Source organism: Anarhichas minor, unplaced genomic scaffold (assembly GCF_050575085.1).
Source record: "Anarhichas minor isolate MPS153535 unplaced genomic scaffold, ASM5057508v1 ptg000014l, whole genome shotgun sequence".
In the NCBI taxonomy this organism is placed as follows: Eukaryota; Metazoa; Chordata; class Actinopteri; order Perciformes; family Anarhichadidae; genus Anarhichas; species Anarhichas minor.
This window is the reverse complement of record NW_027466460.1, coordinates 9,315,450-9,340,288: the sequence shown is the minus strand read 5'-3', so window position 1 is coordinate 9,340,288 and position 24,839 is coordinate 9,315,450. Positions and strand designations below refer to the sequence as shown.

Here is a 24,839-nt window from a genome sequence, read left to right as displayed (position 1 = left end):
AGTACCAAAAGTACTACTCATGCAGAATGGTCTACTTTGGAATAATATATATTATATTGCTTATTTTTTATTACTAATCTGAATCTGGAAAGTCATTCAAAACATGTGGTTGAGTAAAAAGTACAATATTTGCCTATGAGATGTAGTGGTTTAGAAGTATAAATTAGCATAGAATGGAAATACTCAAGTACTAATATTTCAAAATTGTACTGAAGTAAATGTTAATATATTAGTAACAAGGGCAATTTTGATGCATAATGAGCATATTTCCTATATTTAAATTGAATGAATGCAGGACTTTTACTTGTAACAGAATATCTTCACATTACACTCCGTTATTATTACTTTTACTTTAGCAAAATATCTGAATACTTCTTCAACCACTGATCTAGTAGAACTGGAGTATTAATACAGCAGCATGTTCATTATGAAAGAAGTATATGCGCATATATCTTGCCTACAGTGGTTTAATGTAACTAAGCACATTTACTCAAGTTCTGTACTTAAGTACACATTTAAAGTCCTTTATTTGAGTAATTTGTTTTCATGTTACTTTATACTTCTACTCTTCTACAATTCAGAGGGGAAGTGAAAAACAAGCACCTTGAGTAACACCCGTATCAAACCTCAGTTGGTCACAGGTCCTCCCTTTCTCTCTCTCTCTCTCTCTGTGGACCGAACACACTGGGGTTGTGGCTCAGGTTGACCAATCACAGCAAAGTCAGTTCACTTAAAACTGGACCTTCTGTTTATTGCAGAGACTTCCCCTCTCAGACACACGACAAAGCTATAAATGATTAATCTATCAGAAATGATGTTTTGTTAGAACAGGATAGATGAAAATTTGCTTATAACTCTTCAAATTGTTACGACCCCTCCTTTCCACTAGGTGTCTGTGTCGTGTTTGTTGTCTCTTTTCTGTCTTTTAGGATGTTGATCGTCAGCTGGTGAGCCACACCTGAGCCTGCTGTGGTTCCAGCTTTAAAGTCTCTTTCCTGGCTGACACGGCTGCTGATTTTGTTTGCTCCAGACATCCACATATGCTGACATCACTGATTACTGACTCTCCATGTTTAGTTTAGTTTATCTGGTCTCCCATTTATGTTGCAGCCATTGGTTGTAACAAAATGAAAAAGTCTCTTTTGAGGTTTTAGCAAATCTAAGAAATATGGCTACACTATTTCAGTGTTGATTTTTAATAGTCACTGATTACATGGAGAAAGACATGAATGAATGGGGAAACAAGATGCTTGAGAGGATTCCTTCTATGTCTTTGGAGATGTCTATAGTTTTGCTAGTTGAACCTAATAAACTGGTAACTGAAATTTTCTTCCCCGTTTCTTTTTCCCCAAATCACATTGTCCCGTAATCCCTATACTAACTGAGAAGCTACATGGGTTGGATTTAGGAACAGGTCTTATGAAACAGGCCCAGGCACTGCCAAACTGCTGAGAGGCCGAACCCAATGTGACGCAAAGTTCTTATCTGATGCATTGTGAACTTCAGTCACAAGCTCAAGTCACCCCCCCCCCCCCCCCCCCCGCCCCAACGTTTTAAAAAATAAAGTCAGTGCCCTCTTCTACAAAATTGTGCAAAGTATACTAATAAATCATAAACTGACAACAGGATATAATACATTTTATAACAAACAAATGAGCAAGTACTTTATGATACAATAACGCTATTACAAAAGTGAAAGGGCAACGTGTTGAAGCTATAAACGTTTTTAGCCAATCAGCTCCAAACACTTTCTCTGTTGAACCAACTGATAGTGCTTTATTATGACTGTGGTTTGGTGAAGACACTCGGTCGAATAAAGTAAATAATTACTTAATATGAAGTGTCAGAAGGAAGATCTACTTACTGTACTGAATGAGAATGGATATCGTGTTGATTTGAAGGCAAGAAATTACAATTTAAAAATATTAACAATGGTTTTTAGATACTTTTGGAAACCGCCATTTGCATGAAAAGGTACTGATGTTACAGTCCTAGAATGGGGGAAGTAAAATAGTTGTTTTTCCGATATGTGCCTGCACTGTGGGGTAAATTGAACATTGACTTTCTGACAGTCTGTGGACTTTGATTTGACCCTTGCAGCAGTACACAGTAACGCCTCTCTGTAAATGCCATAAAAAAAAGCCGGCCGGATAATATATAAATACAGAGCTAAAGATGCATCTTTCTTTTCTGCGGGGTGGCACCTTTTATGGATTATAATCTGGCCAATCAAATCCTGCCGGTAGCAAACTACTGACGATCAAAGGGAACCTTAAATTTTAGACAAACAATGTAAGTATGTTTTATGTTTTTATCATCGATAAAGGATTCACTAGTCTTTTAAAGGAAAAGATGAATGATTAGATGTATATGGTGGTTTTCTCCTGGTAACTTGCTCTAATTGTGTGTGTTGGTGCTTACCTGTAAATCCAGTATTGGGAAACATGGTGGGACTTAAACCGTCAGATGTTCCCCCTCCACTGGGGGTGAAGATGGCGAGTGCTGGGGCTGCAGCCTGTGTTGCTGACCTTATCACATTTCCCCTGGACACAGCCAAAGTCAGACTACAGGTATATATGTTCAGTGACACTGACAAAGAAAGAACAAAACCATTGTTAACTCATCTCCAGGATTACGTAACATGTTTCCTTCACATTTACTGCAATGCATCAGATATATTATTGTGATAGTGATCTTTAGTTGTTCTAACTTCGGTGTTTGATGTTGGCTGCTATTGACTGAGCAGCTTGCCTTCGTCCACCTCCTTCCCCCAAAATCAATTGCACTCATCAACACTTTTGTAGCAACACGCTGCACCATTTAGTCTAAAGGTTCTCTACTTTTGTTCTGTGAAGCATGGTTTTAGCCTTGAGTACAATCTGAATCTGTGACCCCAGATTCAGGGAGAGATGAAGGGAGTGGAAGGCATCCGCTACAGAGGGGTGTTTGGGACGATCAGCACCATGATCCGAACGGAGGGGCCCAGGTCTCTGTACAACGGGCTGGTAGCGGGGCTTCAGAGACAAATGTGCTTCGCCTCCGTCAGAATCGGCCTCTACGACACTGTCAGAGATTTCTACACCGGTGGCAAAGAGAGTAAGTTGCTTTTGAAGTACATGCAGGAGCAACAGTGGAGGGATCCCTTATCCAGCACTGACAGAAGTACAGCAGCTTCTGTATGTACAATATAGATAGGAGTAATAGCTATAGAATATACCAACTAAATGAAGTACCCAACATGTAATATTAAGTCAGTACTAGGTGCCATAATAATTTAGAGTAAAGTGTATGTACTTTTATTCCACCGCTTGTTGTTCCTGTCTTTCCCCCTCCAGACCCCGGTATACTGGTAAGAATCCTGGCTGGCTGCACCACAGGCGCCATGGCGGTGTCTTTTGCACAGCCCACCGATGTAGTCAAGGTTCGATTCCAAGCCCAGATGAAGCTGGACGGTGTGGCTCGTCGGTACACTGGCACCATGCAGGCCTACAAACACATCTTCCAGAATGAGGGCATACGCGGACTCTGGAAAGGTGCCATTTAGGAAGTGTGCTTCAAAATGAGTTACTCATTGGGGTGTCGCCTGCCATGAAAATAAGACCCAGAAATGATGTATAAGTGATTAGTGATCAAAAAGCTGTCGTTCTTTTCTGGCTTCTTTAGGCACACTGCCTAACATCACAAGAAATGCACTTGTCAACTGCACAGAGCTGGTTACATACGGCCTGATCAAGGAGGCCATCCTTAGACACAAACTGTTGTCAGGTGAGTGAGAGAGCTCATGCATGTTTGCCTTGGTTACAACCACACACACACACACACACACACACACACACACATACAAAATCGTCCCAGACAGCTGATTGGGTTAGAAATCCACACACCCTCCCACCCCTTCAACTCCACCACAGCTGATAACAGCACACAGGCTGGTACAGTACATGGTGTATGTTTCCCTCACGGTGCTGTAAATAGTAACACAACAATTATCTCAATTATGTATATTGCCCCATTCATAAAGTTATATAACCTGCTGACATGAGTTTCTCTACTGCTCAGCTCAGAACAAAGGCCCTCCGGTTACTCTCTTTAGTTGTTTAATTCACAATCTTTCTCTCCACAGATAACCTTCCTTGCCACTTTGTATCCGCGTTTGGTGCCGGCTTTGTCACCACAGTGATCGCTTCCCCAGTAGATGTGGTGAAAACTAGATACATGAACTCTCCACCTGCTCAGTACAAGAGTGCCATTAACTGTTCCTGGACCATGCTGACTAAAGAGGGGCCGACGGCTTTCTACAAAGGGTGAGCTCCTCCTCTCTGACGCCAGCACACACTCATTTGTTTAGGAATATTTGTACTTGAGGTCGTTTGATAAAAATGTTTTAAGCAATGCTGCATTTGTGGATCTATTTTAGCTTTCATTTTCTCTATTTCCTGTAGATTTGTGCCCTCATTTCTGAGGTTGGGATCGTGGAACGTTGTGATGTTTGTCTCTTTCGAACAAATCAAGAGAGCCATGATGGTCACTAAGAAGAGGGTTGAGGACAGGAATTGAAGACTCCCGTTTGATAGTTTGACTGAAAAATCGGAACCACCACTGTGTTAGAACATCGATGAAGGAATATCAATTCACATTTTAGTTTGATTCTTGTTGCCTTATGGTGACAAAGAACAAAATCCTTTGTTGAAAAAGGAATATTGGAGTTAAGTGTACCTTGTATTTGACTTCATGTTGAACTGAAATGCATTTCTATCTTTATATTTATCATTTTTTCATAGTTAACTCATTTGGTATTTAATGGGAGTGAATGGTGCTACCACTCTGAATCTAAATCTGCCAATCATACATTTTAGGCAGTTTACAGCAGTGCACCTTTAAATAATACTGGTGCCCACAGCAAAATGTTAAACAGGTTTATATGAACTCTACTTTCACCACAAAAAAACACATTTCAAAACATTAAAATGTGTATTTATTACCTTTGAGTCAGAAGTGTTAGTCATTACATACTTTACTCAAAAGCCAAACACAGAATAAAAACGCAGTCTTCAGACATACAAATTTATGAAAATGGAGGCAAACAACCAGTTTGAGTTCCACATCACCTATATTACAGGATACAGATGCCATCAACAGGGGCATATTAAAACATGCACAAATGTAGCCGTGATCGCTGGACATAATTATATTCCTGAGCGGAACAAGTGTCACAACACATAAGTCTTGCTTACATAAATACAATCAAGACAGCTACAAATATGGTAGTTAATCGCCACTTTTCAATAACCGTCTTATAACTGCACCAAATTGGCGGCTTGCTCACTGAAAGTGATTAAATCCTCACAAAAGACAGACCTGTTATCTCTACAGCAGCTCTCATGTCTCCTTCACAAAGGTTAATTAAACACTGGAATGGTCATTTTTGAGGTACAGAGCGTAGATTTGTGCTCTATTTTGAAACCCTTTACTCTCACAGTAATAAGATGAACAGAGTGTGAACAATGGACCACAATACCAAATATACGAGGATTCATTTGTTTGAATTCATGAGTGACCAAACGGCTTCGGTCGGATTTTTATGTTTATAATGTTCAGCACCGCATCATTGCCTTTCTCTACTCAATCAAACAACATCAGGGGCCATGGGGAGGTATTTCTGAATGTTAGTTTTTAGAACAGATAGTCAGTGTGAGGGCAACGTCAGGGTCCTGTAGATGAGTCTTGACGATGTTATGGAATTTTTCTCTGTACTGATTGAACTCCATGATGCTTTCTGGTTCTTCTGCCACCCAGAACTTATCAAATTCATACGCCAGATAACCTAGAAAAGAAGAAACCCACATTTTAGAGAATTCGTTATAAAAGCAGACAAAACAAAATTTCACATTCTACTTAGTTTTGTACTTTTCTAGAAGATGGGACAGAATCAGAAAACTGATGCGATTTCCTTCACTCACAGTATAGCTGATGAAAGTGTCGGAGCTCAGCTGTGCCCAGTACTGTGTTGTAGAAATGGGGTTTCAAAGCACCGCTCTTCAGGAGACTGTAGGCCATCTCTGTCAAGTTGATCCCAACGATGGCATATGAATACCTGAGTACATGCCAAAAGTGACGGAACATAGAAAGTGAATGATTTAGGAAGATCAAAGTTTTGCCTGAAAACATGCAGATATTCCACGTACATAGATGAATGCATCTTACCCTAGTTTAGGATGGTTTGCATGAGACAACACCTGACGAGCCTCCTCCGTGTAGTTTTCACTGAAAAAACTGTAACAGAAACATTTCAGTAGAATCATTGTTTAAATAGTCCAATACTTTGCCTGTACTTTCTAGTTTAATCTACAAATAAGATCACGTTCACCAGTAATCGTGTACTTGCCGGCAAAAACCATAACCCTTAAAAAGGTGAACTCAAGTGATTTTACAAATCAAGGTCTGTCTAACGGCCTTCAGGAGTACTACTGTATAAAGCCTACTGTGGCTTCAGGAGGAGCTGCATGAAGTCTGAAAAGTCAGAAATTGTGTAAAGTGATTTATCAATTGGGGTTGAAAACAATATGTGGGTGTAGAGTTAGACAGTAGTAAGCTTACCAGACCTTGAAGCTACATTAGCCACAATCATAATACACTCGAATCTCCGACCCAACTGTCAGTGGTGTAGGCATAAAGTTTTGACAAGGCAGTAAAATGCATCGATTTTGATTCTATAAAAAAAAAAATCTTCACCATGAATCGGACAATGTTACAGGAGTGCAGTGATAAATTGGTGGGGTGGTCTTTAAAAAAAAAAAATACAACGTGCTACAGTTTCTTATGGTTAATGTTATATTCAAAATGCTGAAGTCGTTTTGTTAAATGCATCTTTTGTAAACTTAACTAATGTGTATCCGTGTGGGTAGTATAGACTCGAATGATCTGAAAAAGGCACAATTGTCCACTGATTGTCAACCCGTTTTAGCCTGTGGACTCCTCTGTGTTTTAAATTGGTCATAGCGATAACTGCCTCTTGTAATACTGATTAGGGGTTTGATAATTCCACAGTCTGTTGTTTTCTTTGAGAAGACTCAAGAAGATAATGTTCCTCTTCCGCTCTCTCTCTCACTCTCTCTCTCTCTCTCTCTCTCTATTCTGCCACAGCTTTCATCTGTTTGAGAAGTGACGGTATGTTATGCAATACAGGCTACTAGACTGCAAGAGGGAAAACACACAGATAAGCTCCACACAGATAAATCATTAACAGAGATCGGCGAAGCCTCACCGTATATGTGCCTGGTTACATTTTTAGACAAAGATCCTGCAAGGTTTGACAATGCAGCTTTTTCCGAGTGTATGGTTCTAAATATGGCCCTGATTATGTGTGTGCAAATCATTTAAACAACGATGTCATTACGTATTTGGATACACATTTCTACTTGTCTTAATAAGAACGTATGTAATAACTGTTGCTGCAGCAAAGTATGAAGTCCTGATGGCTGTCCTGTGTGGAGTCCCTCAGCAGTTTGGGATTGAATTTTCAGGCTGATATTGACACACAGTGTATACATTGAGGACTCACACAAGGTTGATTAAGCCCAGCATTCCCATTCCTCTGAAGTCAGTCTTGGGGTCATCTCCTTGGAACCCAATGTCTCCCCACTGTTTGGTTATCCTGGAATCCAGTTTGACTGCTGGCATCAACAGGTCCCACAGCTGAGAGTACAAATAATTATAGGGTTAGATTTTATGCAGAACATTTTGGATTCATAATCGATACTTTCCATAGTTTAACTGTAGTTTCTCATTCTAAAGCCTGAACTGCTTCTGCTGCTTCTATGTTAGCAGTAGTTGTTAGTTCATGGCATTAAGCTTATTACAAAGTAAGTGTCTGTCAATCAAATCACAAAAATCCACGAGGACTGATCCAGACATACGTATACTTCAGACAGACACTTATTTATTGTGTGGATCAGTAACCAAGCACCTAAACCATATGATCAACTGGATCCAGAAGCAGTGACACACACCTTCAACAGCAGGGCCTCGTGTTGTTGGTTTTCTGAGTTGAAGACTTCCTTTCTTAAATCTTCCACAGAGATATACAGGCTGCTGCTTCCTGTTATTTGTAACAGACAGATGTGTAGGCTTTCCTTGAAGCTAAAAAGGTAGAACGATTAAACAAACAATTAATACATTGATTTAAAAATTAAACTTACAGCACACTATGGAAATAAAATAATTGCTGGTGAAAAACAACCTCAAAATAACAGATACATATCCTTACAGTGGATCTTTCTGGGGTTTGACATTCTTCCCTTTCATAATTTGATCCACACATTGCTCTAAATTATCCTTGTTGGTTTCCAAAGCTCCTCTTAAAACCTACAGAGGAGGAAAGCACAGGAGAGGAGGAGGTAGTCACAGAAAACGAACGATACAACGAGCAACCAGACAGAAAGATCGCTGCCATATAATCTATGCTGTCGGCCACAGCAAAGAAATACCTTTTAAAGAAAGATGACAAAGCCCTTTTGTTTCTACACTGAATGGACTGCTGATTGGAAAATGCTTACCTAGCTATAAATGACAAGAAGAGTCCATTCATCTAAACTAGGCAAGTGTGTGAAAGATAAGGACTGATTATGCTGACAGGATATGACTCTATTGGAGTTCACACATTCAACAGCCGAACAGATAATGAACAGGTCACTAGTTTAGAAAGGGGCGTTTCCTTTACTCTTCTCTGTGGGACCACATAGTTTAAACATCAACCATCAGGCTTCTATCTTACATCTGCAGTGAGATTACTTTCCAGATCTACAAAAAAAACATTAAAATAAAACTAAAAAGACAATTCATTTGTAACGACTTTAAAACAAAAGCTGAAACCACAAACCATTTCTACTGACAAATGACCCAAATTATTGACAGTTTAACATAATCGGTATATGTCAATTTGCTGTTGTTCAGCAAGTTTGTGCTAAAGTGATCATGTGTTTGGCTTTACATAAAAGAAACTTTAACTTGAACATAAAATAATGGCAACAGTTATATTGAAAGCTATTCTTGGACCACAAATACTCGAGAATCAAGATGATCCTGGAACAATCCTTTTTATCAGAAACAAAACCATACTTACAACCCCTCACCTACTAAAACAAACTAACAGTTAACATGTTCTTACCTTGTTCTTTGATGACCGCAGAGAATATTCTACAACAGGACACAAGAGGCAGATGCATATATTAGAAAGAATGTTTACTAAACAGGAAAAGTAAACCAGATTTGGGATTATTTCATTCACCTGCTTTTGTTGTCCTTGTAGCCCCAGGCTTGTATCCAGAACATATTCTCTGCAGCTCACATGTCCCTGTTGCCTGTCGGATGAACCACTTCAGCCAGTATCTCAGGATGGACGAGTAGATGTACGTCCAGATGTACCCCAGCATCTTCTACAACATGGAGGGAGAAAAGACAGCGGTCACAAAAAGCTGATTGTATATTTTTTACGACAAATATTACTCTGCAAAGTAACTTATAACTACCGCTACGATTTAGAGCAGTAAAAAAAACCAATATATTTATCTTGAAAGTACTGGAGTAGAAGTGCAAAGTAGCATAAACCAGTATATACAAAGTGCATCTAAATGTAGAAACTAGCTTACATCTAAACTGTTCTTCAGTAACGTTAGTAGAGACAATATATAAGTAGATCAGCTGATCGTACGTCACTGTTAAAATACAAATATATAACGAACAATAAGACGGGGTCGTTTTAGAAGGCTCACTGAGAGAACAGCCAAAACAATAGCATTTGTGGTAGCTAGCATTAGCTAATGCTAACTTCAGACAAACGTGAGCAATCAGTTTATGTTGAGCTACAAACATTAGGCGATCAGGTGGTGCTTTAGCAAACAGTCTGCCAACATATTACCAAACTGGTCGCCATTTACCTCTGGTTTTAATGAACCAGCTGCGCTAACTACCATCGAAACTTACAAACTGTTAGCTAACCGCTTTAGACAACAGGTTGTCATTGTATTCATCAAACTGTTTGCTACCGCTAGCTATGTTAACCTACATTTGGTAGCGTCGGGAGCATTGCCTTAGTGCTTGATAGTATTTACGAGGAGCAAGTCGCTGAAGTTACTCTTACCTTTCTGTCGACGAATATATATCCAAACGTGTCCTCACTTACAAGCTATCTTCTGTTTGGTACATTAATATATAGCAACGCTTCTCTTGACAACAGTCCGGCTCTGGTGTGTTCAGGGTCTGACTAGACACACAGCTGTTCTCGTGCAAGTGAAAACACGCACCTGAGAAATTGAAGATGTTTGGATTATATATGCACACTTACATTCAACCATTACATTTATATGATTGCCTTATTTTTAAGAGCGGATGGTTTACAATTTTTGCAAAAAGATAGCAGACACACTCCCAGAAACTTGGTTTGAATTTATTGCTTAGGTCAATTGACATGACGTCTTTGAACACAGCACAGGCCAGCCGTTCAGTGACAGTCTATCAGCGCCATCTACTGGTCAAACCTCACTACTGTCTGCACCAGGCTGCACTACATGGACTATGCTTCGCAGCTACATAATAATGCAGACAACCTGTCGTCCAAATACTGTGCATCTTAAGCATTAGCTGGATAGTAGATCTAGATCAGTGGAGTGTTAACCAACTGACTCACCATGAAGTGTGTACTACACACAAAATGAAACTGACTGTACTTTAGATGAAATTAGTCTTCAGATAAGATTGGTTTAAGCTAATAGAACCCATTTTAGCCAATCATTTGCCTTTCCAAATCTTACCACAAGATGATGCCAGATCCACAATATGAGTGTGTTAGATTAAATTGAGTCTGTTTTTAAAATGGACCAATCATTTGGCTGTAAATCTCCATTACTCTATACAGATATATCTGACACAGAGTTTTACAGTTTCTTTGATACATAAACACACTGTTTACAATGGTTGCAACAAACCACACACTCTTATTATTAAGTATGTCTGGCATATCAGCAATGCATGCAGCCTATACTGAGTTGCTCACCAATGGTGCACTCAACTGTAATTAAGCTGTGGTCTACCTTCTCAACTAATCAGTCCCTCTGGGCTTTAAATAATGGCAGGAGGTCTACGGTTACTGCATACCAAGAGGAGCTCCTATCTCAGACCCAGGCTATACATGAAAACTGAATCCCCAAAGTAAACCTTAGATTATAATAAGAGTCTAGCCTGGGTCAAGAGAGGAAGTAGCCTGTAATCTTGATATTAAATCAGTTATAACAGCACTGACAGACATGACACACAATCATTTTTATTGCACTGGTTAGGTGATGTGTAATTAAATAGTGACTTTGAATGTTGTGCTGTTGTCTCACTTGTCCACATAAAGGGGAGTGTCCTTCAGGTAGCAAGGGATGACACGTTTTTTTAAGAGAAAACAAAAGCAGGGGTCCTTTGGTAAGAAGAAGAATTCTGACCAAACCAACATGTCCTCCAAATTAATGACAATAGTTTTCCAGTGCCTAAAACAACCCACGTGAGCTTTCTCTGATACCTGTCGGCAGGATGACATTGTGTAAGATCCTTCCCAAATGCATACGTCTTTTACAAAGATGATTCTTACCGTTCAGTGTTTTCTGATGTCATTATAGTTTAAGGGCCCTGTCAAGGAATATGATCCAAATGCAGACAATTGAGTACACAGGAACAGTACAGGAATGTAACCCCTAAATGGAGATAGAGAAGCAGGCAACAAACCTGTTTTGGGAAACGTTAATGTGGCTGGATGGAGGGACAGGGATGCAGAAAGTGACCAACTTTACACATGATGTTCAGTTTAGTCGACATGTTGAGATCTACGGTCCTCAGTGACTCTGGAGGAAGCTTTTTATAGTTTCAAAAATTACCTTGATGTTATCAAGAGTGTCAATTATAATAAAATAAGAAGTGTTGACTACTGGTAGGCATATCGAGAAACTACTCATGCTGTTGATTTTCTCTTGTCAGGAACGTTTCGACCAAACTGACTAATAGCCTTCACACACTTAAAGGGAACCAATTATTTTCCAATATGCATACTGCATGGTAGAATGGCTTGAAACCACTGAGATGTCTCTCTAATTGCCTTGCATGATATGATCATGTGGTGTGCTACCACCTTTGAGAGAGCAGGGCTCGTCTTCCATTAATGTCCTGATTATATTATATGAAGTTATTTATTCAGCCTAACAGACCTCTAATAAACACAGAGTAAAATGTCTTTAATTTGCAGATGTTTTGAGATTTCGTAAAAGATTTTAAATAGATTTTAAAATGAAAATCATCTGATATTTCCCTCATACTGTACACAGCACACAAGCGATGTCTTCTGAATCCATATACAGGAATGATACAAATAGACGCAGCAAAATAAATGGCATAATGCTCTTGAAATGTTATTGGCTGCATCTGCTGCCAGGATCTAAAAGTAATCAATTTCAAGTGCATGTGACGCTCCCGTGGAAGCCTGCGGCTGATGCAGCACTGCCTCCATTCTCAATCCCCCCCCCCCCCCCCCCCCCCATTCATCCATTCATCTGGTTTACTCTCCTGCACCACGTTGCCTGGACCAGTTCAATCTGGGATGGCACACACACATACCACGAGAGGTCCATTTTGTGAAAGGTCCACTTTTTATAAGCATGAAGAAACACAAGCCTAAAAAAGAGCTCAGAGGCAGCATCCATCGGTCGGACCGCGGTGACTCATTGCGCACGGCCAGTCAGTCAGGGGGGCTTGAATTTTGCGTTTCGCGGTGTATGATCGATACCTCTAAAGAAGAGCCATATACTTGTGGAAGGCGTGGCTTGGTGTCACCGACACAGAGTTGGTTTTCCATATTAATTTCTAGGGTTTAGCCTCTTCTTCCCACTGACACGAACGCGCAAGCGGCACCCCAAAGAACGGGACATTGAATAGCGCCTCTCAAGGTAAGCCACCCTCCTCTTCCTCATTAGACTGTGGTTTCCTTTGTGTCAGATGTTAAAATTTGTCCGCAAGGTCATATTAAATCAGCAAACATCAGTGGCCTCTGTGATGCTGGGGTGGGACGGGGCGGCAAAATGTAGGCTACAGCAGGCTGCATGACATAGATCTTAATTGGCCCGAATAGGTCGTGTGCATCACTTTAATGCATGCAACGTTGTGCGTGAATTCACATTCTGCACACACTCTGTCATTTCTAAACTGTTGCAGGCAAATGACACCAGGGCGTTTCATTGTTGAATATCTACAGACAGGATATGCTTCCCATAAATATTTGCACTTTGACAACAGACACGCAGATGCGCGCAGTGAGAGAGCACAAACAAATGGGCTACACCTGTCTGTGACCCAAAACAGTATTCTGTTTTTAAGTCACATTTAAAAAATATTTTTTTCAAGTTACCAAGCACAAGAGAAAGATTATTCTTTATTCTTATAAATATGACCTGATCTGTAAAAAAAAAACTATAATGTTTGTTGTTGTGATGATGCTTGTTGTGAGAAAAAGGGAGTAACTGAAAGGACGAGGCTGGGTTTAACCTTAGTTGCATTGTGATGAGCTTCACATTATGCAGAATGGATGATCATCAGTATGTCACTGAAATGTAAATGGTCAACTTGCTCCCGGTGGACCACTGAATTATCAATCGGTGGTTCTTCCTCCTCTTAGGATGAAGCCTTGGCTGTTTTTCATGATTAACGTCTTGATCACAGCGCAAATAATTTGTCTGACTCCAACGAATCAGATACTTCAAACGTCTGCTGACACATTACTTGCAGAATTGGCTCAGATTCTTTTACACTTTTAGGAGAGACATGGAGTCATTCATCTGGTCTGAGATGAAGAGATTTGTGAAACTGAAGGTTACATAATTAGATTGTCTTTATTGGATTCATTACGAGATAAAAGATGATCTGAAGACACAGTTATTTAAGATGTCAAACCTTTTCTGTTTATATTTCACTAACAGTGGCATGACAGAAAAAAAGGGTTGTTAAATTAAAGATGAGTAATTGTTTTCAGGCAACACTTTAAGTTTTTGGCATTTTGTAGGATTATTTTTAGAAATGTGTCTCGAGCTGAATTTGTTCAGTGTGCAATTCATAATAGAACACAGTAGTGAACTATTAAACAGATATAACAACAATATCACATGGTTAGCCCCCTCTGTGAGTAACAAAAAAGGGGTTGACCTTATACTCCTTATACTGTTACACTGATTAGTATTTTGCATGACATTACCAAGCAAACACATACATTAGGAATTTTGGAACCAGACAAGACAGTCGGACCCAATGAAACTCTATTGAAGGTAGAACATCCACAATTCTTAATGAAAAACATCCTGTCAGTATCTGTAAGCACTTTCAGTCTACATATGTCAAAGTTATATTTCTACACTTTGCTTACTTTACTTCCAGGTTTGTAAACTTTGCTTCAGTCTTATACAGCAATTCTGTATGCTCCCCCCCAAGGTATTCTTATTTTTCTGTTACTTGTACAATTGGGTCAGGCTATCTTGGATTTGAAATGGATTTGACTCCTTTAGTTGATGTTTATAAGTTATTCGAATTAAAAGATGACACATTCTTACAATTATTTGATTCATGTTTTAAGTTAAGGTAGCCTCTTATCACATGCAACCTTCAAAGAGCATCGCAGAGACAGAAAAACCTCTTAACTACATTTACAGTAACTAATCATCATCACAGTTCAAAGAAACACAGCTTGTTGAAAAGACCAATACACTCCACATTGATATGATTTGGAAACATAGTGTTGTTATTATATATATATATATATATATATATGTATACTGTATATATGTTATTATATATGTTGTATGATTCAATCGATCAATAGGCTTGCAGCCTCATATATTAATCTTAATTTAAAGCAGTAGATTAATTAGGCAATTACGGGTCATTGATTGTTCTGGTGCTTTCCCTTAATTGTAACAAGGATTATTTAAATTAATGTTAATGACTGTTAAAAGAAACCAACCCGGAATACTATATAGTATCATTTACATAATGCTTATCTAAGCCTGGACTGCTATATGAGACTGATCTGATTATTTTTGTCTCAATCAAGATTTATGTCTAGGAAAAGTGAAGCTCAATCATTAGAAATAAACTAAGTCTATTTCTATTTTCCTCCTTTAGGGAATCACACAAAGTGACTGATATTGCACATCTGTGTTCATCTTTGGATTACGTCCATTTTTAAGGACTGAAACCGTGAATCCAGCATGGGAACTAACCCAAAAAGGACAGTGACAGTCCAGATGGTGCCTCAGCTGGCTGCGGTGGACATGCTAGGCAATAAGGAGCCTAATGCCAACTGGGCGAAAGAGCCCCACCTCAAACTCTCTCAGGTTTGTCCAAAACCCACCCTCACATCTCCTGATCACAAACAGGACAACTCATCTCTGACTGCTTCTTCTGCTAACACCGCCCCACACACCCAAAAAATGGCTTCCGAAGGAGGAGAAGCAGTTTGCAGCACTGTGTCAGACAAACCAGTACCAGCTAATGGAAACCAGACAAAGTCAGAGCTTGTGACAGGTCGAAACCAACAGATGCAAGACCTGTCTCCAACAGGCCAAGGACTGGGTGAGGCAGGAGGCGACCAGAGGGATTCAAATGCTAATGTGAAAATGCTAAGTACGGCTGATGAAGAAGATATCTGTAAGGCTGGTGTGTCGCCTGCTCTTTCAGCGTCAAAGGTCGACATGCAGACCGATGACTGCAGAATAAAAGGGCCAAATGCAGCAGTGGAGGAGTGTGCAAAGCTGACACCCTCAGCCACAGCACGAGAGGACAGTAATAAAAATGTTGCTCCTTATAATACAAATCTCAACATCGCCTGTGAATTAAAGCATACGGCATCTGAACCACAACGCGATAATAAAGGGAGCATTTTAGCTCTCAAAGACGAGGACACAGCTGTGCCACAGAAATCTCAAGAGCCTGAACATTTACGTAGCTGCTCACAAACCACTGTGAGTCTGCAGGAAGCAGCCAAACCTAAACAAAGCATGGAAACTCCTGCAGCTCCTCTGAGCTCCACTACACCTTTGTCTCGGAGCAAAGATGCAGAGGCCGATTTTACAAATAAGACTTCAAGTTCAACACATCCAGAGAAGGATTTGCCACTATTAAAGAAACAACAAGTCTCTCCAGATAAACATCAGCCAGTTTCCTCACAGACGGACTCCTCCACTCTGCCCCAGGCTACACAAACTATGCCGGCAGATGGGCAGGTGGCTGAGGAAGCCAGCCAGACTGACACAGCTGTCTTTGAAGCGCAGCAGCGGCAGCAGCAGAACGGCAAGCTTTACAGGGAGGCTTCGACGATGACCTTATCCCCGTCATCTGCACCGGTCAAGCAGTGTCATGATATGGAGGTTCAGGCGGTGGCGAACACGTGCAGTAAGGCTGTGGCCACAAGTCCAAGTCTGCTGCCTTTTGCTGTGCCGCGCAGGCTGAGCGGTGGTGCAGTCCCCGGGGAGGCCACGCAGAGCCTGGCTGTGGTCTACCAGGATGACGGGGGTGTGGGACTACATCAGATGAACATGAGCGCTCTATCCGCCTCTACTGATCCAAGGTCAGAGAAACTCACTGTTGAGGCAGAGATGTGCCCCAACCAAAATGCCGGCGTGGTTTTCCACTCAGAAACTTTGTCCCAGCAGGAGGACAAAAGGCTCGGAGCAAAGCCTAAAGACCCCGGGTCAGCTCTCTGCAACACCCAGCCAGTTTATCAAATCAACATTGAACACAGCCACCACAAGGAGCCAGGAGAGACAGGTAACTCCCTAAATATAACAGGGGTTCAGAAATCGGCACCGAAAACAGCCAATGACGAAGCTCCATCTCTCAAATCAGGAACAGCCCCAGGGACGGCCGGTGCTACCAAGTCTAGATCTGCTGACAGTCACAATGCTGCGCCGTCACAGGCTGCTGTTACAACCAAGCCCAGCCAGGCCCTGCCAACAGCAACTAACACCACATCAAAGCCAGATCTAACTAAAAAAAAAGCTGAAAGTCCTAAACAAAAGGCTAAAGGTGGAGGTAAAGCCCAGAAGAAGGAGGCAAAGTCAGCCAAACAGAAGAAAGAACTGGAGAGGAAAGAAGAAGCGGAGGACCAGACGGAAAAAGAAAAGAACATCCACGATGTCGTCTGGGACGAGCAGGGGATGACTTGGGAGGTCTACGGGGCTTCTGTGGACCCTGAGTCCCTTGGTTTTGCCATTCAGAGCCACTTGCAGTGCAAAATCAAAGAGCAAGAGAAGAAACTGGTCGCCCAGACTTCCATCCGAAAGTCAGTCTCTGGTGTCGACTCGCCGGGACATGTCAGCAAGAGCAAAAGGAGGCAGCAGAACATGTTCAGGTCAATGCTGCAAAATGTCAGACGGCCCAACTGCTGCGTGCGTCCCCCTCCCTCCTCCGTCCTCGAGTAGCTCAGCACAGAGGTAGCCAGTGTCAAACTCCAGCCTTTTCCTAGAGGTCAAAATTGTTGTCCTCCCTTCGTCATGATCGCAATGCCAAGTGAACGCATTAATGGGACGACGGTCCCTGTAAGTAAGTATACTGGAATGTTGTAGCATAAAGAGTCAAACTACTTGTGACGTTTGTGATCAAAGAAGGTAGGACTTAGAAATATACGATGAACAACCCAAGACTTATTTTCTAGAAATAGATGAAGGGAGAAAACTTCCAACAGTTTTTAACTAACAGAGGCAATAATAGTGAAACGCATGTATATTAGTTACAATGGCAGTTGTTCGACCTAAACTGAAGTCCAGAACTTCAGAGTAGAAGGCACTGAGCATGAGGTAGACGTATTACTTACTGTCGGAATTTTTGTGCAATTATATTAAACCAACATCTCATTACATTTGGTGCATTTGTTATATGCTTTTGAGGTGTTTTTTGGGGCCCTATATTTATAAGATTGCTGTATTTTCTTTTCATGCACATTTATTTTGAGTGAGTGATTACGTTGTGCAAAAAAAAGGACTGTATGCATACATGCGCTGTTTAATCTCTGTTCTTCTTTGGTTTTCTATTAAAACAACAAAAAACTAAGTTGAGCTTTACATATTCTTCATTTCTGACCAAGAACTTTAGGCAGGTATAGCCTCCATGTTCGGGTGATTTTTAAGCTTTTTGTTTTTTTCACAAAAGGTTCAGTGCAGAAGGGCTTAACAGAAATGGCCATCAAAAGAAATAAAAAGAGATCGTGTGTGAACATGTCAGGGGATGTGAGAGCAGCAGGAAACATCAACGCAAACCACCGGAGATATAAGAGAGTGACGGACTGAAGCTGAGAGTAAAGGTGCACTCGGTTGTAGAGTGCATTGGATAAATTAGTGTCAAGTTTAATGAGACAGGTTGTGATCTCTAACGAGGGCCTGACGTTTGTTCAGAGGCAAAGGCTAGCAAGCTACCAACTCTCTTCTTTTGATTTACAGAGAGATTAACACCTCAAGTCTGCATCTGGGCCAAGACAGGAATGTTTTATCAACAATTCAAGCGTTTACACAAATCCTTAGTTTTGTGTGAAGAGAAGCCAGAGAAAACATTCAGGACATTTCTGTCAAACTGTTTAATAGGTCAGCGAAGGACAGGAAAGACACAATCTTGGGAATATTTCTAAGAATAAGATGCACTGTTTTGGACATTGCCTTGTTGTGGTGTAAGTCTGAATCAAAGATAAGATTCTGAGCAGATCATTTAGAGTAAGAGGCATTGAAGAGAAGGCAGATTCACCTGAACTGAACAGAAGAAATTGTCTGTAGCCCGTTGTGTGTTGTTGGTGAGACCTGAGTGCTGAGGGACACTAAAACAGACTTTATTATATGCAGGAATGATAGCAACAAATATAAAAACATAGTCCTGTGCAAGAGCGATGTTAGGATACCAAGACTTTATAAATCAGTGAAGATACCATTAGTCCGGAATTTTAGAGCGGCACTATAAAGTTGCTGAGTTGCAAGGCTACAAACTTGCAGTATCCTATTTCTATCTGTTTTTTAAGGCCCTGCACAGGTTTCCAACTTGTAAATAATGTCCAAATTAAAACTGGAAAACTGACTTTTCCTAAAGCTCAAATATATCTGACTTGGCACCTAGTAATACAGAAGTGCCTGAAAACTGAACAAACGCGGGCGCCTCATGTCAGCCAAAGACCAGCTCAAGTCACTGTAATCAGCCGCAAAACCTCCAGTCAGGTTGAAATTAGGTGGAACTGTGAAGAAGTCTAATCAGGAAACATAATTATGTGAGGGTCACACTGAAGGTGTGTAGGGGTTTAAAAACCTCAAGACAGCTCGGGATGAATCAGGTTTCAGATATGGAGGCAATTTTGGAAAACGTATTATGTTAAATCGAAAATAACAGCCACATGTGGGATCTTTTAAATTAGTTTTCATTTGAGTTAGGCATCATATTCCTTTTATTCTGTTTGGAAGTTGACATAGCAAATCAGGAGATGCATTCTGAAGAACGAAACGATTAATCGATTGATTGATTTGTTGATCTGCACAAAACAAATATTATATAATAATAATATATTTTTAGAATTTAGTGCTCTAATCAATTTAAAAGTGATTCATCAAAAAAGTCTAAAGATTAATCGATAATGAAAATAATTTTTGGTTGCAGCCTCAGACGGAATAATGTGTCAACTGTAACTCAGCAGAATCTCAGTATGAGGTCGTCTGCTCATCATTTAATTGAAGTTTACAGGTTAATTGTCGGGGCCTTCTGACTTCTGCTTTATAATGCTGCTGTCATAGGATTTCCAGCATTCATTGTTTAGTGTAATAACATGATAATAACATTTATATGTAATAACATTGTATTCAAAAGGCTTTGCTTTGACTGAAACACGGGAATATTTCCAGAAAACCATTCTTTGATGGTGAACTCTCCCTTTCAGTGTGAATTTACCGTCCTGACCGGTGAAACGCTGATTTCAGGCGACTGCTGATATTGTGGTAACAAGCATGTCACTTCCTGTTAATATCAGTATGATAGCAGGGGGGGGGGGGGGGGGGGGGGGAGTCCTCTATGCTCGTAGTCTCTGTCACAAGCTGTATAGAGCCTAATCTTCATTCCCTTTATCCACCAGGATCAGAGGACAAAGATATGAAGTTGTACTTATATCTGTTTCATCCTACCTGCTCAGATTTGTGTAAGAACAAGAATGTTTCTGGAAGCAGCAGCGACCTCCATGACCTCTTTACATACTCTCATTTAATACAAGTCTAATCCTACAGAGCCGATGGAAGGGTGCCAAACTGACATATTAAATTCAGCCTCAGGCAGATTAACGTCTCTCTCCTCCTCTTGTTCCAGTCGAGATCAGTTTCTCCTTTACGCATTGACTCTGTCCCTCTCTGTGTGCCCGGTCACCAGCCTTAATTCAGATTCTTTCACCCTCGCTTTAATTAGCTACTGTTTCAATCTTTAATAACCCCCCGCTCACTGCGCAGTTATGCCTGGTTCTCATTTGGAAGTGCAGATTAGATTCAGCCACATGCGGTGGTTAGCACATGTGGCGATTTACTCCAATGACAGGGAACATGGAGAGGGATTTCAAAGGCACATGGACATACATATACCACCCATTGCTACAGCTACCAGAGAAGAGGGCTCAACTTGCTGTCAATATTTACCTCACTGGCTGTAAGCTCCATGCCCTCTAGGTATTTTAAATAACACACGCCCTAGCCACACAACTGCCCTCAATGTTTTTATATGGAAGAAATATCCAGCAGTGGAGCACACTGTTGACCCAATGATCTAAGGCACACACTGCAAGTTATAGACATGTACTGCGTTTGAATCTGGCCTGTCAACTGTGAGCAACATTAAAGGGAAAGGTTGGTGTTCTTCTTTATATGGTTATTGTGTTGGATTGACTCAAAACACAATTTTCATCATAATGACAACAATGGCAGTCTGTTGCCCATATAATGAGAAACATCAGATAAAGATATGCTTTGGTTAATAGGATACATTTATTTTGGTGTTTTCATGGGATTTATTGAAAAAAGAAAACATCAAATATTAAGTGACATAAAACAAATACAAATATCATCAAAAATAAAAATAAAAGTACAGTAGTGTACATTTTCACTTCACAGGATACTTTGCATACAAACAGATTGGCAGTCTAGTAATTGCCTATTGTGTGAAAGAAGTGATTATGCAGTGCTTCCCTGTAGCTCCACTTCACCATTAATATTTGATTAATACTGGTTTCTCTAATACGCGAAAATGAGTGATGCCATAATGATATCTGTCACCTAACATTGAAGCGTAGTCGTATTTTCATTCGGTATTAAAGCACATAACTTATAACCTACAACAGTGTGCTGTTAGAAATGTTTTGATTGAATATCTTTGAAACGTGACAGCAGTGACAGCAGTGACAGCTCAACGCTAATGCCCAGTTTGAGACCGAAATAATCTCTCAAGTGTTACCACTTAACAAGGAATCTCCCAGACTGTGTCAGAAGCTAAAATTAAAGACGAATAGTCCACGAGAGGCAGCAGGAGCCCCCTGATACAGCCCAAGGGCCTCCCCTGACTCACACTGAGATATTGAAACTCATGATACTAGTTCTCTTGGCGAGCAGTCGGGCTGCAGGGAAACTGTGGTGCAAGGCGTACAAAAACAAACTGGTATTTTAGTGTGGTTGGAAAAATGTACTTGATTTTGTTATTTATAAAAAGAGAAATGATGCATTCTTTTCATATATGCGAGGTCGAGGCAATGACAGATTTCATCTAAGTGCTAAAAGTGTAAACGTCGTGAAATAATCTGTGCAAAGTATTTGACCTGCAGATCTTATCGATTCCTAAATCAAGTTTGTGAGAGGCTATGTTTATTGACAGTTAGATGTCTAAATATGTTGTTTATGTCTTGACACGTTTTGAGGCTACTTTAAGAAACAAAATGAGGTATTCTTGAGTGGAAAAGATGAGACACTATCTACTACCCTGACACAGTCCTATTTGGATGTCACTGCAACATTTCAAACACTCACCATGTGTGACTCGGTAATAGCATCCTCGGATTCTGTGGGGAATTCAGGGCAGCTGCAACATTTTTGAGCTATAATTGAAGTCCCGCAGATAAGTTGCTGTCCTGGTGTGGGGATTTGAGATCTGCTTGCAGTGGCCCAGTTCGCCCCATAAACATATTTGGTCCTTCAGCTCATATAGAAACCCTTATAGAAACCCTGCAGATGCTACAACTTATCATCCAGGATAACATCTATCCACTCGCAGATCATTTGTGGCAACATTAGATACTTTTTCATCATGGGAGTGAGTGTTAATTACCATTTACAGATAATATTTTGAGATTGTGGAGCGGGTAATTAGGGGTGGCTGGTGATCATAGTGTTGCCATTTAATTGTGCATAACCAAGGCTTCAAAACTTCTCTGGAGATTTAACTACTGACTGGTGGAAGCTTCGAACGTTGCCATTTTCAACCATTTCTGTGCTCATTTTCACAATTGTTTTTCATCCTCCTGTTCTCTTTCTCTCACTGAGCCTACCCACTCCCCGTATTCTCTCCAAACCTTCACTCCTCTGTGTCCCAGACCTTCCTATCTGTCTTTGACGATGATATCATAATAAAGCCAGTAACAGGGAGGTGATTAAAGCTTCTGCTGGCCTCCACTCTTGCAGAATATTTCCTGTAAAATGGTCTTTTACTGCTGCTCTCGCCTTATTCATCCTCGTATTGTATAAGAAAGCTGGAAATGAGGCTCGTCCTCCTGATGGCCGCTCCGCTCCCAGTGGAATATGTGGCCTACATTTGTTTGTAGTGCAGCGGTTGGCTTTGTGAGCGTGTTCCTTATTTCAAACAATTCCAGTTTTCTGCGGCGTGCCTCTTTTGTTTCCTCAAACATTGACTGTTTTGTCTTTCCTTCTGTCTGCATGTCTCGCCTTCCTCTCTCCGCTTTCTCATAAATACTGTACATGTATCCAGCAATGTAGAGCTCATCTTTGATCGCTTACCATTCAGCTCCGAGCACATGCCCTTTTGACCTGTATAAATGAGCATACATGTGCACAAGATTGCCCATTTTGAAAAGAAAGTCACCTTCCCTGGCTTCAGAGACTGCCTTATTATGGCGGACAGATGTGCCCATAAATCATACAGGTCCCCTGGTGGAGCAAGAACATCCAAAACAATCTGAACACTGATCAAGGTGAAACAGTGAGAAAGAGAAGAGATAGATAGAGAGACATATTTATACACACATATCAATATACTTCAGCTGTTGACAATGTCTGCAATCATTTCTGCCATCATACTGCCTAAAGAAGGATTTCTTCCATCACCTTTATCATTTCCATGGAGCGAGAAGCAGCTTTTGTTTCATCACTGCCTTTTGTTACGGAGAGAATTTGGAAGGAAAGTCTTTATCTTGAGAGGAGAATGAGTTGTTAAAGGGGAAACACTTCAGATTCTAATTTACAAAAAGTGAGTCTGATGAAACCCAATCAAGCGTCTTTGTATTTGAGATGCGGCCCTCACACAAAGATCCTTCCTGCTTATGTTGCAACACAGCCTGTGTTACTCTGCATTGTCTGCAACACTGCAAAGGAAGTTAATCCTCGTTTTTTTTTATACCAGGGCAGGCAAAGAAATGAACCATTTATATCTGTGAAAGAAACACTTTAAATTGACATTACAGTTATGATTTAGACTCCTACTCTTGTACGTATTATTATTATACTTTCTGTCAAATATCTGTCCACATGTGAAAGTCTAAATAGGGAATGATGCAGAACTCTGCCAACTGAGTGCTGACAAAGAACAGTTACACGTTACACTTATTTCAAAGTCCTTGCTTTGGTCAGCTTTCGCATTAACTTCTAAACTCTTGTACTTGTTACAGCAGCTGTAATCGATTTTAAAATTATTTTAAACTTTTTTCTTTTCTTTTTTTTAATAACAATGAATGAGGAATATAATTAACTAATGTACGATATTATGAATTGTAGCTCATCTTTAAGCTGTCGGGCCACAGCTTTACTGTTTTGGGTTACTTTCACTGCTGTCATAGTGTTGTTTTTCTGCCGCAGGGGGCAGCTTTTCGTTTAGTAAAATACTACAAGCAGCTTATAAAATCCATCATCTATACGTTTTTCATTGACAAATGTAAACCCCAGTTGCTTAAACCCACAAATTCACAAACATTTTTAAATGAAAAACACTGAGGACATAAAGTCAGTGTAACTATGAACCTTGGCATCTCTGGTAAAGGCCTTTTGCTGATTTAAATCTGTTGACTATCAATACATTTCATGCTTAGTGTTGTAATGAAAGAGCTATGAATAAAATTCTCAGTCATCTGTTTTTAAGATAATGAATTTGCTGCTTACAGCTGACAAAATGCTGTTCAACTGTGGTGAGCAGCAAGAATGAAAGACCCAGCAGTTGATTTACAAACTGCTGTGTGATAAAAAACAAATTGAACTGTGATGTCGCATAATCTTACTGTCGACCTTGTTTATCCCAGCTGAACCTAGATACGCCCTTATTTCTTCAGCACCCTGGATTGTCATCTTTTAACAATGAGGACACACTTCACCATCTAAACTGTTTCTTCATACTGAAAGGAACTGTAATGCCAATAATGAAATATTGTGACATATTTCTGAGCATTTGTGAACAATGATCACATCCAAAATGTAAAACCAGCTTTTCTGTGCCACAGGTGACAGGTTTATCTTTTACCTTCCATTTCAATCAGTTCCCTTGAAAGACATCCT

At 40.3% G+C, this 24,839-nt stretch overlaps 3 protein-coding genes across 3 annotated transcripts; 2 read left to right on the top strand and 1 right to left on the bottom strand.

The window, feature by feature from the left end:
* The first annotated feature begins 2,444 nt into the window (after window positions 1–2,444).
* Window positions 2,445–4,557, top strand: ucp1 (uncoupling protein 1). Its single transcript, XM_076091918.1, has 6 exons — window positions 2,445–2,570; window positions 2,898–3,096; window positions 3,336–3,533; window positions 3,664–3,765; window positions 4,124–4,304; window positions 4,443–4,557. The coding sequence occupies exons 1-6, from the start codon at window positions 2,445–2,447 to the stop codon at window positions 4,555–4,557; spliced, it is 921 nt and encodes a 306-aa protein (XP_075948033.1).
* Window positions 4,558–4,952: 395 nt separating this feature from the next.
* elmod2 (ELMO/CED-12 domain containing 2) lies at window positions 4,953–10,246 on the bottom strand. The gene is made up of 9 exons (XM_076091375.1): window positions 10,139–10,246; window positions 9,287–9,434; window positions 9,167–9,195; window positions 8,267–8,364; window positions 8,010–8,139; window positions 7,562–7,695; window positions 6,205–6,273; window positions 5,961–6,094; window positions 4,953–5,824 (listed from the first exon to the last, which is right to left on the bottom strand). Exons 2-9 carry the CDS (start codon window positions 9,429–9,431, stop codon window positions 5,667–5,669), a joined length of 897 nt encoding a protein of 298 aa, XP_075947490.1. The 5' UTR covers window positions 9,432–9,434; window positions 10,139–10,246; the 3' UTR covers window positions 4,953–5,666.
* Window positions 10,247–15,281: 5,035 nt separating this feature from the next.
* gprin3b (GPRIN family member 3b) lies at window positions 15,282–17,492 on the top strand. Its single transcript, XM_076091856.1, has one exon. It carries the CDS (start codon window positions 15,282–15,284, stop codon window positions 17,490–17,492), a length of 2,211 nt encoding a protein of 736 aa, XP_075947971.1.
* The last annotated feature ends 7,347 nt before the right edge of the window (window positions 17,493–24,839 follow it).